Raw genomic sequence first — 17956 nt, forward strand, 5'->3', positions numbered from 1 at the left:
ACTACTTTACTTTGGGATAATGAAAAAGGAACGTATAAGAAGAATATGTTTGATTTTGTATTCACCCCATTACCTCATCTACATGAATACACACTATAATTTGATGTAGAACTTCTAAAATGAAAGGCAGATTCGAACTTAAGCAAAGAATCTTCTTTATACTTTGCCTAAAAAATTAAAAATAAAGAAGTGTTATCTACACATTCTTCCCCAATCCTCTTGGATATTTTCCCAAGAAGAAGACATCAAAGAAAGACATTACATGATTAACTTGATTTCCTTAAACATTTTGATAATCATATACACCTACAAATTCACAATAATCATCTGCTTGCAGGGACTATTGTGGAAACAGAACAAATGTCATCAGCAATGAGGGATCACAAGATCGTTCGCAGAATGAAAAACCTTCCTGGACATATAACGAGGGGTATTTCAAAGGCAATGGGAGATGTTATAATCTGCGTGAGAATAGGAAGAAGAAGAAGAAATCAACACACAAATTCTCCATTGCAGCCTCAAGTCCTTCCACAAGTAGAAGATAATAATAACCTTGTAGTTCCAGAAGAGTGGGATTTTCTAATCAGTTTTGAGAAGCAATATGGCATGGAACATCCTTTCTTTTATGCTTGTAGTTTCAAGGAAATGGCCAAGTTAGCAGAGCAAGAGCAGAAGCTAATGTTCGTGTACCTCCACTCACCAGACACCCCTTTTGCAGATATGTTCTGCGAGAAAACCTTGTGTTCTGAGTTAGTAACCAAGTTTCTTGATGAGAAATTTGTTTGCTGGGGAGCATTTGCTGATAGAGGCGAGGGTCTGCAAATGGTTTCAACGCTACTCCCTAATAGCTTCCCCTGTTGGGCTGTCATAAACCCTTCTCATAGTTTTGGCATAACAGTGCTGCAACAGGTTGGTTTAAATTTTGGGGTTGACAACTCACTCCCTCATTCATAAACCCTTTATTTTGTTATGGATTATGCTTAATATCTCAAATATGAATGTCTTTAATGATTTGTTATTTAGGACAATGCAATGAAATGATGCTGATCCATGAGTGCATCATTAGTCACAAACAATATTTGAAATGGTCTTTGTTATTCTCATTTTTTCTTTTTCTTTAATTTGTTTATATATTACTTGTTCAGCTGGAGGGACCACTATCACCACCTGAGCTAGTGGAGATTCTACAAAGATCATTGGGAAAGCAAGGTATGGCTATTGGAAGTGATAAAGTTCAGCAGGAAGAAAAGATCCAAGCAGACCGTAGGCTTAGAGAAGAACAAGACATTGAATATCATGCAGCTTTGCAAAAAGACCAGGTATGTGTACCTCTCCACTCTCCACTCTCCATAATTTAACTCCTCGTTTAAGGTCAATCTTAAAATACTCTTTTTTTTTCTTTTTTCTTTTTTTATCTTTCCTAAAAACAATAGTTATCTTATAAGAATTATTTTAGGGTTTTATAAGAGTTGTGTTGTTGGAAAAGGGATTGTGTAATGTTATAGAGATTTGTTTTGTGTGCCTTAATTTTATTTTTTTTCAAAAAGTGCGGGCCCCACAAAATGTTGTGTGTAGGAAACTTTTTTGTGTCATGTTAAATGATGAATGTAAATCTCATTATTTTAACTCAAAACCTTAAGGTATTTGCTGAGACTTAATTCATTATATTGCATCTTTTATATCTCTCTAACACAACTCTAATACAAGAGTCCTTTGAGCTTGAAGCGTGGACATGACACAAGTCTATTTTTTATTTGCCTTGTACTGCACAAATCCTCCCCTTTTTTTCTGCCTTGTGTTTTTCTTAATTCCACCTGGAAGCGGAGAGCTGTCAGGATCAAATTCATGACCTCCTAGTCACTATTTTGTATCTCTCTATTACACTTCCTCACGCAATAGCTCTTTGGGCTTGAAGCGTAAATATGATATAAACTCATTTTTTGTCTGTCTTGTGCTTTTCTTAATTCCACTTAAAAGTGCGGGCGGTGAGGATCGAATTCATGACCTAATAGTCACTAAAGCTCTGTTACCATGATAATTGTCTCTTCAATGCAAAACTTTAAGACATTGAGTGAGATTTAATTAATTATTTTGTATCTTTCTAACATTAACTACCATTACCTCCTTAATATAGGAAAAAGTCAAAAGTTTACTCTCAAGAGAGAGAGCTCAGAAGACAGTGGAAGCTTCGAACACTAGAAATGATGGGAAGCTCAGTAAACAACAAAACAAAACGAACGAGTCTACTAACGAAAAACAAGACAAGGGAATTGCAATGAGGGGAAGCGAATCTGAGGCCACGCAGGTACATATACAAAGTTAGAAGCATGTCAGAATATTTAGCTTGTTTTGAACTTATGTTTGTCAAATTTTATGTTGCAGATACGGATAAGGTTTCCAAATGGGGAAATGAGAGAGCACACTTTCCTGTGCACGGACAAAATCCAGTCCGTTTTCTCATACATCGATTCGTTGGGTTTGCTAGGGATTGGGATGTATAGATTGATATCAAACTTCCCAAGAAGAGTTTATGGTGTTGATCAAATGAAAATGACTCTCAAAGATGCTGGCTTGTATCCAAATGCTAGCATGTTCCTGGAGCTTGTGAACTAGAGTTCTATAACCATGTTCACATGCACATGTGATAATTCCCAAACCTATTTTTTTTTTTTTATTATTATTTGAGTTTATTAATTTTGTTTAAAGGTAAAGTTGATCTTGGTGTTGACCTTCAGTTTATAATTCCGAGACCATTTCAGCCGCTGTTATTTTAGTTTACAGGAAAGGCACAATTGCTCTGGATTTGAAGTATTAAATGCAAAAAAATATTGATGTTTCACTCCACTTAAAATTATTATATTAAAAGAAAATACTGAATGCATGGATACCTTTTACTTTATTTAACTCTTTCCCCCATTTTGAAAAGCTGAGTGCAAAATTATTTTTCTCCATTTGGCAATTGTCCGAATCCATATTGGTGGAGCGAGAAATTCATAAATTATTTTTTTAAGGTCACATTACGTTTTACAATTTTTTTTTTTACAGCTCTTATAACATCAATCATGTATACCTGAGAGTGTATTATCTGGAGTACGTAGTTGAAATTTTGTAAGAATTCTAAACAAAAAAAATTATAAATATAACTCTCTTTTTTATCATATAAATAATTGGAATTTCAAAGAGAAATTTACGTTACAATTTGGGACATTGACCGTACTGCCCCTTTTGTGATAATAATATACCTGAATGTCATATCTTTAAAAAAATATACCAAACTGTCACGACACCATAGTCGTTAAGGGACCCAGCTACTTGGACCGGACACGTGACACTTCTCTAGTGGCTAGAAAAGCCTAGAAGGTCTGTTGCTCAAAGTAGCTACCTTATGTAGTGACTTTGGGTTGGGTAAGACACCTCTCACTTATTTGAACAAAGTAGTCATGATATGGTACGCTGGGTAGCTACTTTGGTCTTATAAAGCAACTCCCTACCATACCAAAATTGTTCAGTATGTCTCTGTTATTTTTTTACTTTTCCATTTTTTTACATTAATTTAAAATAAAAAATATTATATTAAGTATCCTACAGTTTACCGTAACTAATTCATCTAAGAAAAATAATTCATATCAAATAACTTATGGTTTAATCCTATACTAAGAGAACAAATAAAATATAAAAAATTTAAATATCATTTATCCTAATATTCCAAGTACGCAAAAATAATTACAATTAAATTAAGGGTTCGTTTTTTCTGCAGTTACTGCAGATAAGTTATCTGCATTAAGTCCAATACGACGTCGTTTTGGAACGGAAATCATGGTGTTTTTGTAATTTTAATTTATTTCAGTATTATTATAGTCTGTATAATTATAATTTTCTAATCTTTCAATCCCAAAACGACGTCGTTTTGGAAGTAAATGCAGATAACTTATCTACATTAACTGCAAAAATATTTTTCTGTTAAATTAAATATATACAACACAAATATTGAATAAAATATTAAAATCCATTTATATCATTCATTTAAGAAAAATAATTCATATTGAATAAAGGCCTGGTTGGACCGGACATGTGCCACTCCCTCCCGGTGACTGGAATTATTTTAGAATTATTAAGTATCCTATAGTTTACTGTAACTATTTTTGGGTACTTGAAATATTAGGATAAATGATATTTAAATTTTTTATATTTTATTTTTTCTCTTAGTATAGGATTAAATCATTAGTTATTTGATATGAATTATTTTTCTTAGATGAATTAGTTACGGTAAACTATAGGATACTTAATATTATATTTTTTATTTTAAATTAATGTAAAAAAATGGAAAAGTAAAAAAATAACACAGACATGACTGAACAATTTTGGTATGATCGGGAGTAAACTTGTATAAGACCAAAGTAGCTATCTATGTTAGCAACTTTGATTCAGTGGCCAAATTAGCTTCCTTACCCAGCGACTTTGAATCATTAGTATACCATAGTCGGTGCATATCATGACTACTCTGATGAAATGAGTGACAGGTGTCTTATCCAACCCAAAGTCGTAACGTAAGGTAGCTACTTTGGACAACCAGGCCTCCTAGGTTTTTTCAGCCACTAGGAAAGTGCCACGTGTTCGGTCCATAATAGCTGAGTACCTCAGTGACTATGACGTTGTGATAGTGTGGTATATTTTTTCAAAGGTGTGACATTCAGGTATATTATTCTCACAAAAGAAACAGTATGGTCAATGTCTCTTACAATTTTGGTGCTCTTAAAAAATTTCTCTGTCCGTAAGTGTCAATTAAAATATATTTATTTGCGATTTTTTATTGATTGGATGAGCCCATCAGGTAATTTACAACTTTTTTTTTGGGTTAAATAGGTAATTTAAAACTTTGATTCATAATGTAGGGGCAATACGGCCCAACTCTATTATCAGTGCTGGACTTTTTCTCTTTTATATCCGTTATAGACTTGGCCCATTACCGCCATATTCAATCTTAAGTCATTATCAAGTTATCAACTGAATATTTGTAAAGCTTGGATGGAGCTATGGCTGTATGACAACCTTCCCACAATGAGTTTTTTTATTATTTTTGCTCCGGGAACAAAAATGAATAGGAATTGCGTTTGACAAAATCGGTTTATTTTTTTGTTCTCGGAATAAACCGGTTTATTTTTTGTGCTGTGAAACAAAAAAAGAATCAAAAAATTCCTGCTTTTCTATTCCAGGGCACAGAAAGAGAATCAATTTTCTCTCACACTCTCACGACTTCTTACCCGCTACACATCAACACCGAACCGTCACTGGCCTTCAACCACATATCACCGGATCACCACCCCTCCCTTCACCATAGAAGTTCTTGGTCTCCTTTTAGGGGTGTCAATATGGGTTTTGACACGCGGGTCAACCCGCGACACGACACGAAAATTCGTGTTCGGGTTGACCTGTAAAAAAATTCGTGTCGTGTTCGTGTTGGAAAAAATGACACGCAAAAAATTCGTGTCGTGTTCGTGTTTATGAATTCGTGTTCGTGTCGACCCGTATTATTTTTAATTATTATTATTTTATTTTTTTATTATTATTTTTTAATTTTTTATTTATTTTCGATCTATTTTTTTAATTTTTTTTGTCAATTACCGTTTTGTCCCCTATTTTGCGTGTTATTCGTGTCGTGTCGTGTCAACCCGCAAAAAATTCGTGTCGTGTCAGTGTTGAAGATTTTGACACGAATGAAAATTCGTGTCGTGTTCGTGTTGATGTATTCGTGTCGTGTCAAATTCGTGTCGTGTCAACCCATATTGACACCTCTATCTCCTTTCCTTTCTCTCTTGCGTTCTCGGTTGCAGGTCTTTCTCCTTCACACAAGAACAACAGGTATTGTGGCACTGTTTCTAAATTTTGATCTCAATTTCGCATACCTATTAATATATTTGTTATTTTACACGTTCCCAATGGCATCGAGCACGATCCGCAAGGCGATTGGGGTTGTGAAGGACCAGACAAGTATCAGCATAGCAAAAGTTGAGGAATTTGGCTCCAGACCTTGAAGTGTTGGTTATTAAAGCCACTAGCCATGAAGAAGTCCCCGTTGATGACAAAAAAAATTACACAATAAAATATTTATAATATTTAGATAATTTTTTTAAATATGAAATTTGGCCTTTCGCTTAAAATCTGTCATTTGGTATTTTATACAGCTGATGAAATCTATAAACAAAAGTAAAGAAATAGATTTGTATTGTGTTATCAAAATGTAATTTTAATTCTCAGAATAAAAAAAAATTGTGTTAACAAACGTAATTCTGATTCTCGGAATAAAAATAAATTATGTTAACAAACGTAATTCTGATTCTCAGAACTCTTCCAAGACAGAAATAAAAAAGAATCATTTTTTTCAAAAACAGTGCCAGGAATCAGAATGATTGTCATGCGCAGCATATGGTAAAGGTATATCTTTTATTTTTTTTTACCGGAGAATATGGTAAAAGGATAAGATATTGTAACAATCAATTAGGATTACTATCAATAAATTTCATCGTTAGATTGATTATGGAATCATAACCATACAAAATTGAAAGTAAATATAAAGTATTAACTATGTGGAATCATAACTATACAAAGATGAAAATAAATATAACCACTGGATCAATATAATCGATCTAACGGTGAAATTGATTGGTAATAACTCTAATTGGTTGTTACAATATTTTTTCCCTATGATAAAAAGTAATAATTATTTATATAATTTCTATTTTTATAATTATTTTCTCTCATGTCCATTTTTTTCTTTTCATAAGGGGTAATATTTTTGTGAAAATGTAAATATTTTTGGTGTTATTGTTTTTTTTTTTGGAGTTACCCAACCCTAATTATCTCTTTGAGACGAGTTGGCTCCCTCCGGTATCCCCACGAGCTTCGACTCTTTGAGCCGGCTATGGGACTAATCCGGAGCGCGGGGGAACAGTGATGGCTAAAGGTTCAGCCCCCTCCCCAAGAATGGATTCAGCGGGAATCGAACACATATTCAACCCCACTAACTCAGCGCCAAGTTACCAACTGAACTGCACCCATTGGGTATTTTTGGTGTTATTGTTGACGTACGCAGACACAATATTTTGAATTTCATTTAGTAAATATTATTAAATATAAATTTCATTCTTTGCAAAATTAGATAAATGTAAATAGTGTCGTTATTATATATTAAGATGACAGTTGGATTGGTACGTAACGAGTAATGTAAAAGTTAGATATCTGGATCTATACCAACTAAATAGATTTGGATTTGAGCGGATATTAATAAGTTAGGTCGCCGACCAAAAACTTACATGCCAGCTTATCTCAAACTAGATCTACCATCGCCAATGTAGTAAAATATATAGAGCAAATTCGAGTTAGGAAAAAAAAAAAAAACTTATTTAACAACCAACCACATGCTCATTTTAATAAGTTTGTCACACAAGCTTTAAATAAAATATTTTTTTTCTACTCATATCTTTTACTTGACAGTTGACACCCTTTTCAAAATGTTTCTCGTTATTATTTTCCTATCCTGTTTGATCTTTTATATTTATGGACGATTCTATAAATTTTGATTTTAGATACTGTCTTAGATGTTGTTAGAGATTAATATAAATCATTAAAAAGACTTTCACCTAACACCTTAAGATTTTGGGTTGAAGTGGTTCTTTACATGATTTCAGAGTTTCAGTGATCACGAGGTCACGAGTTCGATCCTCACCGCCAATGGCGGACCCATTTGGGTGTTATTGTCTTTACTTGCAGACATAAAAAAATGGGGACAAAAAATTTTCACATAGGATATGTGATTCAGACCAAGTAAAAAAAAATAAAAATAGAAAGATTGAAAGGAAAAAGATAAAGAGTGGAGGAGAATCACACAGGATTTTTCACGATCTTTTGTGAAACAAAAATGGAAATAGATATGTGGATTTTGATCTATTAACCCCTATAATTATACTATATTTTACAAATGTCTTTTTGTGGTATTAATTATTCTTTAAAACTTTGGTTGATTCACCAAAGCTTTACTTTTGAAGTGGAAGCAAAAATTAGATCATGATCTTTTAAAAAAAATTAGGGGCGACGCTCCCATTCCCCCGCCCTAAGTGTGCAGACATAAAAATGTTTTTCTTGGTCTGCCACTGCTCACCGCCCCCGCTTTCAAGTGGGACTATATATCTCAACAAGTCCCCTCACACGAGAGCCCGTTGGGCTTGAAGAGTGGACAATGCAACAGGCCCAACCTACCTGTGCTAAGAAACACCACAAGAGAAAGTGAGGGGCGGCGAGGCTGTGATACCATGTAAAAAACCAATTCAACCCAAAAACTTAAGCTATTGGTTGAGGCTACATTAATGGTTTTATATATATCAACAGATGTCACTTATAACTATAGGTTTTTTTATTACCGGTTCAATTGTGTGTGTTTATCTATGGCTTAAGATTACAAGCTATGAAGCACCGACACTTCAAAAATATTGACGTGTCGTGACACTTTCCGACACTCCAATATTCGTTGCAAAGACTCAAAAAAGGTTTAAAGGTTTTGTTGCGTCGCATTTTGAGTTCCAACTATTAGATTCGTTAGATTATATGATTACGATTTTATTGAGTTTAATATAAACATTTGGGATATATTATGTTTCTTTGCAAAATTGATAGGTATTATAAGTTTAGCTTTATTTTTTTGTTAAATTATTGAATACTAAATATAATATACACTACATAAATTAAAATTATTATATAATATCAAAACGTGTCCTAACGTGTCGAAATTTAACATTTTTTAGAATTAACGTGTCCGAGTGTCGTATCGTATCCCGTGTCCCGTGTCGGTGTCGATTCAACATAGATTATAAGTGCTCCCAAGACTATTCTTTGCGTTGGGTTTTTAGTATTATATGATGGCTTTAATGTATTGTAGATAAGTTATCTATATATCGTTTTGGGTTAAAAAATTATAATGAGAAATACTATTATAACAATAAAATAAATTATAACTACAAAAATATCTTGATTTCTGTCCTAAGATGACATCGTTTTAGGTTCAATGTAGATAACTTATCTACGTTCACCGCAGAAAAAATCAACCCTTATATAAGAGTGTGTACTGTAACTACTGCTTGCTATTTATAAAAATCTATTTGCGAATATAATTTATCTTTCCTTAATTTTAGAAGTATTTTGAAAAGATTTATTAATAGTCGTAAAAGTTTTTCCTATTTATTTTTATATTTTACCATTTTATGCAATTCATCTTTGGTTTAACACAAATTAAATTAAATTATAGAGTAAAGTAATTTTTAGGTCTTCAATAAATATTACGAGGCCCAATTTAATCCCTTATAAAAAGAATCGACTCGTGATCTCTCTAAAATTCAAAATAGACCCATGTTAGTTATTTTAAGGTACTAACGTGAATTCTTTGAATTTCAAAGGAATCATAATTTTGATTAATTGGATCTATTTTAAATTTTAGAGGGATCATCAACCTTTTTTTTTTCTAAAGAAATAAAATGGGCCTCATAATTTTTGTGGAGGAGAAAAAAAATACTTTACTCTAAATTATAATAAGAGCCTGTTTGGATCCTCTTATTTTTAAGCTAGAAACTACTTATAAGCTAAAGCTAAAAATAAGAGCTTAAAAAAAGAAGTTAAAAGCTGTTTGGTAATTACACAAAAAATTTAGCTTGAAAATTACTTAAAAACACATGTTTCAAGAAAATTATTTCTCTCTTTATCTTTATAATTCTTCATTTAAAAAAAAGCACACAATTCAAGAAAAACATACAAGAGCTTAAAAAAAAGCTCCTCCTAGGAGCTTTTAGTTTTCAGCTTTTTTCTTCATTATATAAAAAAAAAGCTTTTCATTGTAAGAGCTTTTCCCAAAATCTGTTTGGCCAGGCTTATGCTTATAAGTAACTTCTAACTTAAAAATAAGAGGATCCAAATAGGCACTAAGTCTTCTAGGTCAGCCTTCCAATCTTTAAAAGTAAATTAGGGTAGACTTATATTTTAGCCTCCATCTAGATGCAACTCACATTCAAAATATTTTTATTTAGACTCAACTTATTTAAATCAAAGCTCAATTTATTTATATCCATACTCCTACTGTTAGGGGTGATAAACGAGCCAGGGGCCTTTGGCTCGGCTCGTGAAGGCCTGAGCTTACATGTCTAAAATTGATTGTTGGACCCAGGCTTGGACTTGTATAAAAACTCGTTTAATAAAAAGACCTCAGTCTCCAATTCAAAAGCTCGGACTTAGAGCCTCTCAGGCTTGCCTAATATATTATTTATTTTTTTATTTTTTATACTACTTGTGATAGCCCTCTCTCTCTTCTCAATTCATTTCATCCCATTTTATTAATCAAACAGACTTTTTAAATGATTTTTTTTTATATTATACTATTTGGATATACATTTAATTTATGAATATTTATGGAATTACTAGTGCTGTTGATTCTATATTTTGTTTGGATAAATTTTTGTTATATTATTTTTTTTAAACAGGCTAACAGGCTAAACAAGACTTTTATTTTTTGTAAATGAGTCAGGTCACAGACTGATATTATATTCGTAACAGGTAACAAGCTAAGGCTAGTCTGACACATTTAAACACAGGCTCGTCCCATTAAGACCAAGACTCGACTCGGCTCGTTAACACCCCTACCTACTACTGCTGTACTAATTATTTTTGTGAGCTCGTTGATACATAAGAATCTATGATAAGGTAAAAGTACGTCAAAGCCTCAACATAAAAGCCCATGCAATGCAGATTTAAATTCTACAATAATTATTGACTTAAAATAACTTCAACAAAGTCAGGATTAAAACTGTTGAAGTAAGGAAAACAAATTACTCTAAAGTGAATTGTCTATAAAGATCATAAAATAAGAGTCTATTTATCCTTAAATTTTAGTTACATATTTCAAAATAAATCAAAAAATAAATATGATTTTAGTTGAATACTTTATAAATAAATTTACAGTTAATGCAGATAACTTATCTGCATTTATTTTCAAAACGACATCGTTTTAGAATTGAAAGATTAGAAAATTATAATTATAAAGACTATAATAATCCTGAAATAAATTAAAATTAAAAAAATACCATAATTTTCGTCCCAAAATAACATTGTGTTGAATTTACTGTAAATAACTTATCTGCATTAACCGTAGAAAAAGGAATCCATAAATTTACTTTATAAAGGTTTTACCAGTGAAAAAGAGCGTTTCCACATAACAAACCCACTAGACCATGTCTGTGTGATGGGGATGGGTTGAGCTTGTCCTCGCCTCACTGACTTGTGAGTAATCAGTAATGCGTTAAATATAGTTAGCACTGGACCAACCCGCACATTGAATTGCTTGGTTTATACCACGACTCTCTTTGCTAATATCGGTTGTCCCGAATAGGTGGAATTAGGGGTGGAATTGGATTAGACTTTGTCTATTTAAAGATGTTAGATTTGTGCAAATGCTTTAGGTTTGTTCAGTTAGCCTCGTATAATTTCAAATTATAACGTGATCTATATTTGAAAAATAAAAAATTTGGCCTACGCCTGTTATTTTATTTAAGTTTATTATGAATTCAATAATTAAAAAATAATTAAAATGATATTGATTAAACTTAAATTCAATAATTAAAAAGATATTAATTTATTATTTAAAATCATTATAATAATAATTTATTTTTTTATTTAAAATAAATAATATAATATAAGCTCAGTATGTAAAAGAAAGTCTACCAACTACTTTCTAAATAAGTTTTTTTTTAAGTCTAAGCCTATTTTATATAAGAGTAAATATTTCTACATTCATTATAGATAAAATTATCTACAGCTATCCAAAAATTACGTCGTTTGATTAATGAAGGGTATTTTCATAATTTTATTTATTTTTTATCATATATATTTTACTAAAATACTCTTCATTAATTCACATGATATTATATAAACACCATTCATTAATAAAAAGGACATAGTTTTTGAGCATCTAATAACCTTATCTTATCTACAGTTGGCTCCGTAAAAATATTTTTTCTTTTATATATCTGTATGTAATATGACAAATCTGACCACAAACCCTGTTAAGGCGGCTGGCCATTTACAACACCATTGCATATAATATCTTTAAAGCTTGTTTTTAGGATTTTAAAATTTACTAACAGAAGTCCTTAAATTATTTATTAAAGAAATAAAAAAAAATTATTTAAGATATTTGGAAAATCGATAATTAAATTTTCAATAAATTAATGGGACAAGTGCCAAACGTTTGCTCTTAAAAAATAACTATGCAACATGTAATTGTAACTTAATAACAGTTCGAGATTTTCAAATTGCATTTAGAAAATACATTTTTTTTACAATCAAGATAATATGGGATTGAGGGGATATTTTATGATTATTGAAGGGGATAAGTTTGCGTACTTGCATCTCTTTTAAGTTTGCCTAATTCCAAATTAATTATCATTAAAATTAGTTTGAAACTTTGGGTCAACTCACACTTTTTAGATGATCTAGTCAACAAAAACTGGGTGAAAAACCTACTTATTATTTTTTGAAAAAAAAAAGGGAAATAATACTCTTATGCTACATAAGAGTATATCATTTTCCTACACTAATTCGTTTTCCGTGTCAATTAATTTTTTTTTCTTTTTTAATATAAAATATGGGACCCATATTTAACTTCTCTCTACTTTTTTTATCTCCTAAAAAAAAAAAAAAGGTGAGAAATGCATATATGATAGTAGTAGTAAAATATATAGAGTTGGAAGAAGGGAGAAGCAGAGGAGAGAAATTGAATGGCGCTGTTACGTGTGTGCCCAACCATCACTCTTCCTCTCGTTTCTTCAAAACTTTCGTTTAGGACCAAATTTGAAGTTCGATGCTGTAACCTTCAACTGCAAGTGGAACCCAATGACTCACGCAAGGTACTTCTTTAACTATTTTCCATTCATCTTTGCTACCTCATAAACCAAACCAAGGTATCCTTTCATTACATTTTCCCTTCTTAGTTAGGTTTCCTTAACTATTTGAATAATGCCAATTTGACTGATAGCAGTTACAAGTGCACTCTTAGTTAAAGGGTTGGTTAAATTCAAAAATCTTAAATTTTTTTATTAGGGTTTAGAAAACCAATTAGAGTTTATTCAATTTTCAGAATGAAGATCACTTATTTTGATTTCCCACCCTCAAAAGGTTAAATAAAGATGTGATTTTTTTTTTGTCTCTTAAAATTTTCGCAGTTAGTTCTGGCAGTGAAGGAGAAGCTTGAAAAAGAACATCATAGCCTTCCTCTAGGTAGAAATGGAAGGGATGACGAAGATATGATACTGTGGTTTCTGAAAGATCGCAAGTTTTCTGTTGAAGAAGCTGTTTCAAAGTTGACTAAAGCCATTGTATCCTTCTTCTCATAGTTATATGATTATGAAAATTTTATTCATGACTCAACCATTGTTTACTAATTTAGAGCATGCTTGGTTGAGGAGGTGGAAAGTGGGAAGGTGGAAAAAAAAGTGACAATGAGTACATTTAATTTTCCACTTTCTCACATAATTATATTCCTGTTAAATTAATTTTCGTTCCAAATTTTCCAACTTTCCACCTACTAAACCAACCGGACCACCTTCCATGCTTGAAAATTTTACATGCTTATTACTTTTCCTTCTACTCTATATTAGAAATGGCGTCAAGATTTTGAGGTGTCTGAATTGACTGAAGAAGCCGTTAAAAATGTTGCTCAAACTGGAAAAGCGTATGTACATGACTTTCTAGATATCAATGAAAGACCCGTGCTTGTGGTGGTTGCATCAAAGCATTTTCCTGAAGTAAGAGTGTAACTAATATTTTGATGTGTGTTATTACTTTATATTCCTGGTTTTTTTATGTTCCCTGAAACAATTGGAGAAAATAGAAGTATGGTTACTTGCATGTAGCGAAAAATTGATTTGCAGAAAAGGATAGTCATGTTTTTCAACTTTCTTAGGATAATTACTTATAGTTTATGATTTGTTTTTGGTACACGTGATGAGAAGACCCATGGATGCTCCTGTAAGAACAGAAGTTTGTTACCAAAAGCTAAACACAAAAAGAGGCAGTGGTAGGCCGAAGCTTACTTGGGGGAAAGTAGTAAAACAAGATTTAATGGAGTGGGATATAGATTGGCGGACAGTATGTCTTAGAAAGGAATGGAGAAAAGCTATAAGTATGGTGGAGGGTTAGACCCGCTGTTATTCCTATGTTCCAGATGGTCCATTTTTAGTCCTTTTCCCCTTTATTTCCCCCACTTCTTCTTGTCCATTTCTTTTTTACTTTTATTTATTTATATACATATATTTTTATTTTATTTTATTTTATTATTTTATTTGTGTATTTTTATTTATTTATTTTTTTTATTTTTTTATTTTTTATTTTTTTATTTTTTTTTAACCGTTTTGTATCTTTCATGTGGGTTCATCTACCACCGACCCCAATTAATTTGGGATAAAGGTGTTGTTGATGTTGATGTTGATGTTGATGTTGACTTTGATTTGTTAACAACTTGCCTCTACCATGCTTCCCCTCTCTCTACTCTCCCTTTGTTCTACCTTGTCCATTGTTTCTTCTATCCCTTCATTATTTGCAATTGACACTCATATTATGTATCATAGGTCTTAAATTTGAGGAATTAGATTGCCTAATTTTGCATACGAATTTCTGGTAGCAAGTATTTACAACTTGATTTCAGTTGGCACAAGAGATGTCAATATCTTGGATTTTCTCTAGTCCATACTGCTATTGCATTTATTAGTTTGTGGATGTGCCTTACATATAACAGCTTGTCATATCTTTTGGAAAACTGTCTGTGACAATGTGGATAAATAATTATGTTACAGGCACAGGACCCTGCGGACGATGAGAGGTTGTGTGTTTACTTGATTGAGAAGGCACTAAGTAAGCTTCCAATTGGGAAAGAGCAGATACTTGGAATAATTGATCTCAGAGGTTTTGGCACAGAAAATGCCGATATTAAATTCTTGACATTCTTGGTAAAATTTTTTGACTATCTGTCAAATATCTTTTAGTTGAGGAGTCTGTACTGTCATCACCTAATTTGTGGTTTGAACTATCGTGTCTCAATAGGAATAAATTCTACTTAGAGCATTACAAAAACTAATATATTTCTTTATTTTTTGCAGTTTGATGTATTCTATTATTATTATCCCAAACGATTGGGTGAAGTACTATTTGTGGATGCTCCTTTCGTGTTTAAGCCAATTTGGCAGCTAGTCAAGCCCATGTTAAAATCATATGCTTCTATGGTAAGTGTTACCCATTTTAAATGTGCATTTATTAATATAAGAAAAAATTTGGTATTTTCCCCTTTAGGTTAGGTTATATATACCTGGTTCATTTCTCATCTTTCTGGCCTGAATTGTGCCCAAGTTTTGTCTGCTTCTTTCTATATTTGTCTCATACCTTTTCGAGTGTGGAAACTGTGTTCAAGATATTGGGGTTGTTAAGATCTCTTTTTTTGTGTAAGTTACTAATAGTTTGTATTCTAGTCAAGACTTAATTGGGTCTAGGCCTCTAGGGGTTTTAGGAGGTAATTGCCCTCTGAGGTAACCCTAGTAGTGGTAGCTGACCATGACTTTCACCTACTGAGTCAGAGGTTAAGGGTTCAATTCATAGAGCCTCCCTATTAGGCTCAGGTGGTTCCATGCCATTAGTGTCATGTGGGCTACGGGCAATGATCCCATCCATGAGTTCCCTTTTTTCTTTGGCATGCTGACCATATTTCTGACTTTACATCAATTAGCATAATGTTATACATTGCTTATGTGATATTGCACGTAGGATTGTTGAATCACATTTTGAAGTGGAGCAAAATCATAAATTCATAATGATAAATTTCAGCACTGTTTGGTGCTACATATTAAGTCTTTGTGCTGCCCCATCTTCATTTTCTTCTGATTCTCCCCTCCCCCCTGTTTTTCTTTTACAGGTAAGATTTTGCTCTGCCGAGACTGTTGGGAAGGAATATTTTACAGATGAAACTTTGCCGTCAAACTTCAAAAATTGAAAGGGCTTTCAAAGACCGATGTGTGGATTTGATGACGGCAGCACCACATTTATTTAGTAGAAAAATAGTTTCTTGCTTTTAAGAGCTAATGAGTATTCTGAGAGGAATTTTAGAAGAGCCATGCTGATAATTGGTATAGGCATCCGATTTCCTTGTTTCTTCTTATGCATGATATGTAGGAATGTGTGAGGAACTACTCTGGATATTGGAGAATTATGCTAGAGGTAATACTGAAGACACAAGTTCATATTCCCAGAAGATAGGTCTTGTTTCTGCCATCCGACGAGCAAAATTGCATTTTCAGTTTATTGCTTCTTTTTAGCATTTTATCTTATATTCTTACCAATATCTTTATACAAGTGGTACAAAATTGTGATTTTGCTTACCTGCCCAAAAAAATCATATAAAATAAAAGAGTTTTATAAGAGTTATGTTGTAGGAAAATTGATTGTGTAATGTTATAGAGATTCGTTTTGCGTGCCGTAATTTCTTTTTTTTTTTCAAAAAAAGTATGGGCCCCACAAAATGTTATGTGTATAGGAAAGTTTGTTGTGTTTAAATGACAAATGCAAACTCGAAAGTAAAATATATGATTTTCATATAAATCATATTCCCAGAAGATAGGTCTTGTTTCTGCCATCTGGGGAGCAAAAATGCATTTTCAGTTTATTGCTTCTTTTTAGCATTTTATCTTATATTCTTACCAATATCTTTATACAAGTGGTACAAAATTGTGAATTTGCTTACCTGCCAAAAAAAAATCAACTTCCATTTAACCTAAGCAATTTTTCAATTTCTTAGAATTGTGCAATTGAGAGTAATTTTTGTTTATTTCAAAAAACTATGTCTAGCAAACGCGCCGATGAACATACATCGTTATACATGATTGTGATATGCAGTGTGTGTTTAATACATAATCATTTTAAAAGACTCACAATTTACTCACTAGATCAACAATTCTCTTCGGAAATTTTTCTCAATTATTTATCTAGATTTACATTATCCTAAATAATTGACTTAATTATCAATCTAGATTTTAGGAATCATAATAATTGTTATTTATAAAAATAATTTGAATTCAAAATAACTCTCATAACTATCATTGATCATTTAATTCATTAGGCACATATTTTAAAAATTAGAACTAATGTTATAACGACAATTAATGTGGCCTATCAAATGTAACAACCATTACATTCAAATTTAATTGTCATAATAACTATTAATCTAGACGTTCAAACATAGCAATTATCATGTTCGTGTAACTAACAAGTCAAGAATATAGCACAACTTATTCTATATGGAATGTTATTGCATCAAACATGTTATTAGACCATATAATTATTCATTCATAAATATAAAGCAATTATAATTAAACTTTAATCCATGGTTACCTAGAGAGAAAAAAAATTACAAAATAAACTTTTCTAGCTCATTTGTTCCTTCTCAAACTTTGGCAAGAAATCCTAAGACAACTTTCAGAAACCCTAGTTGTCATTCACTACGCCGTCACTCGAACTCATCTCAGCACAAAACTCTAGGGATGGGACCGCCCTAAAGAGACGAAACCATGGCCACCGAAACCACCCAGATCTGACCATCCACGCGCCTACACGTGCCAATTCTTTCCAGCAGAATGGCGCTCACACGCAACCACTTCCGGCGGCACGTACAACGTCATCTCTGCCAGAACTAGTTGTCTTCTTGCATGGTTTTATGTCCTCTTTCACCCCATATGGTTGGTTTCTCAGATCGGCTATTGGAAGGTCGCGAACATATCCAAACAAATCTAGATCTCCTTGTTTTCGGCTTCTCTTGGATCTTCTTTTCATTACAATTTTGCAATACAACAAAAAATATACAAAAATTGAAATAAAAATCAAGGAG

The 17956-nt window shown here is 32.3% G+C and overlaps 2 protein-coding genes across 3 annotated transcripts; both read left to right on the forward strand.

Annotated features, from left to right (window-relative positions):
* The first annotated feature begins 360 nt into the window (after window positions 1-360).
* LOC133309966 (plant UBX domain-containing protein 10-like) lies at window positions 361-2755 on the forward strand. Its single transcript, XM_061510837.1, has 4 exons — window positions 361-909; window positions 1146-1319; window positions 2135-2305; window positions 2383-2755. Exons 1-4 carry the CDS (start codon window positions 361-363, stop codon window positions 2611-2613), a joined length of 1125 nt encoding a protein of 374 aa, XP_061366821.1. The 3' UTR covers window positions 2614-2755.
* Window positions 2756-12791: 10036 nt separating this feature from the next.
* Window positions 12792-16456, forward strand: LOC133309972 (CRAL-TRIO domain-containing protein C3H8.02). Of its 2 annotated transcripts, none has more exons than XM_061510846.1 (6): window positions 12792-12938; window positions 13254-13406; window positions 13689-13841; window positions 14889-15035; window positions 15186-15308; window positions 15992-16456. In XM_061510846.1, the coding sequence occupies exons 1-6, from the start codon at window positions 12810-12812 to the stop codon at window positions 16067-16069; spliced, it is 783 nt and encodes a 260-aa protein (XP_061366830.1). In that variant the 5' UTR covers window positions 12792-12809; the 3' UTR covers window positions 16070-16456. The 2 variants fall into 2 exon arrangements, with proteins under 2 accessions (XP_061366830.1, XP_061366829.1); XM_061510845.1 differs by having other exon boundaries at window positions 13689-13835; window positions 14883-15035.
* The last annotated feature ends 1500 nt before the right edge of the window (window positions 16457-17956 follow it).

The sequence above is a fragment of the Gastrolobium bilobum genome, unplaced genomic scaffold, assembly GCF_033153095.1.
Source record: "Gastrolobium bilobum isolate Gb01-03AN ecotype WA unplaced genomic scaffold, APGP_CSIRO_Gbil_v1 utg12850, whole genome shotgun sequence".
Classification (NCBI taxonomy): Eukaryota; Viridiplantae; Streptophyta; class Magnoliopsida; order Fabales; family Fabaceae; genus Gastrolobium; species Gastrolobium bilobum.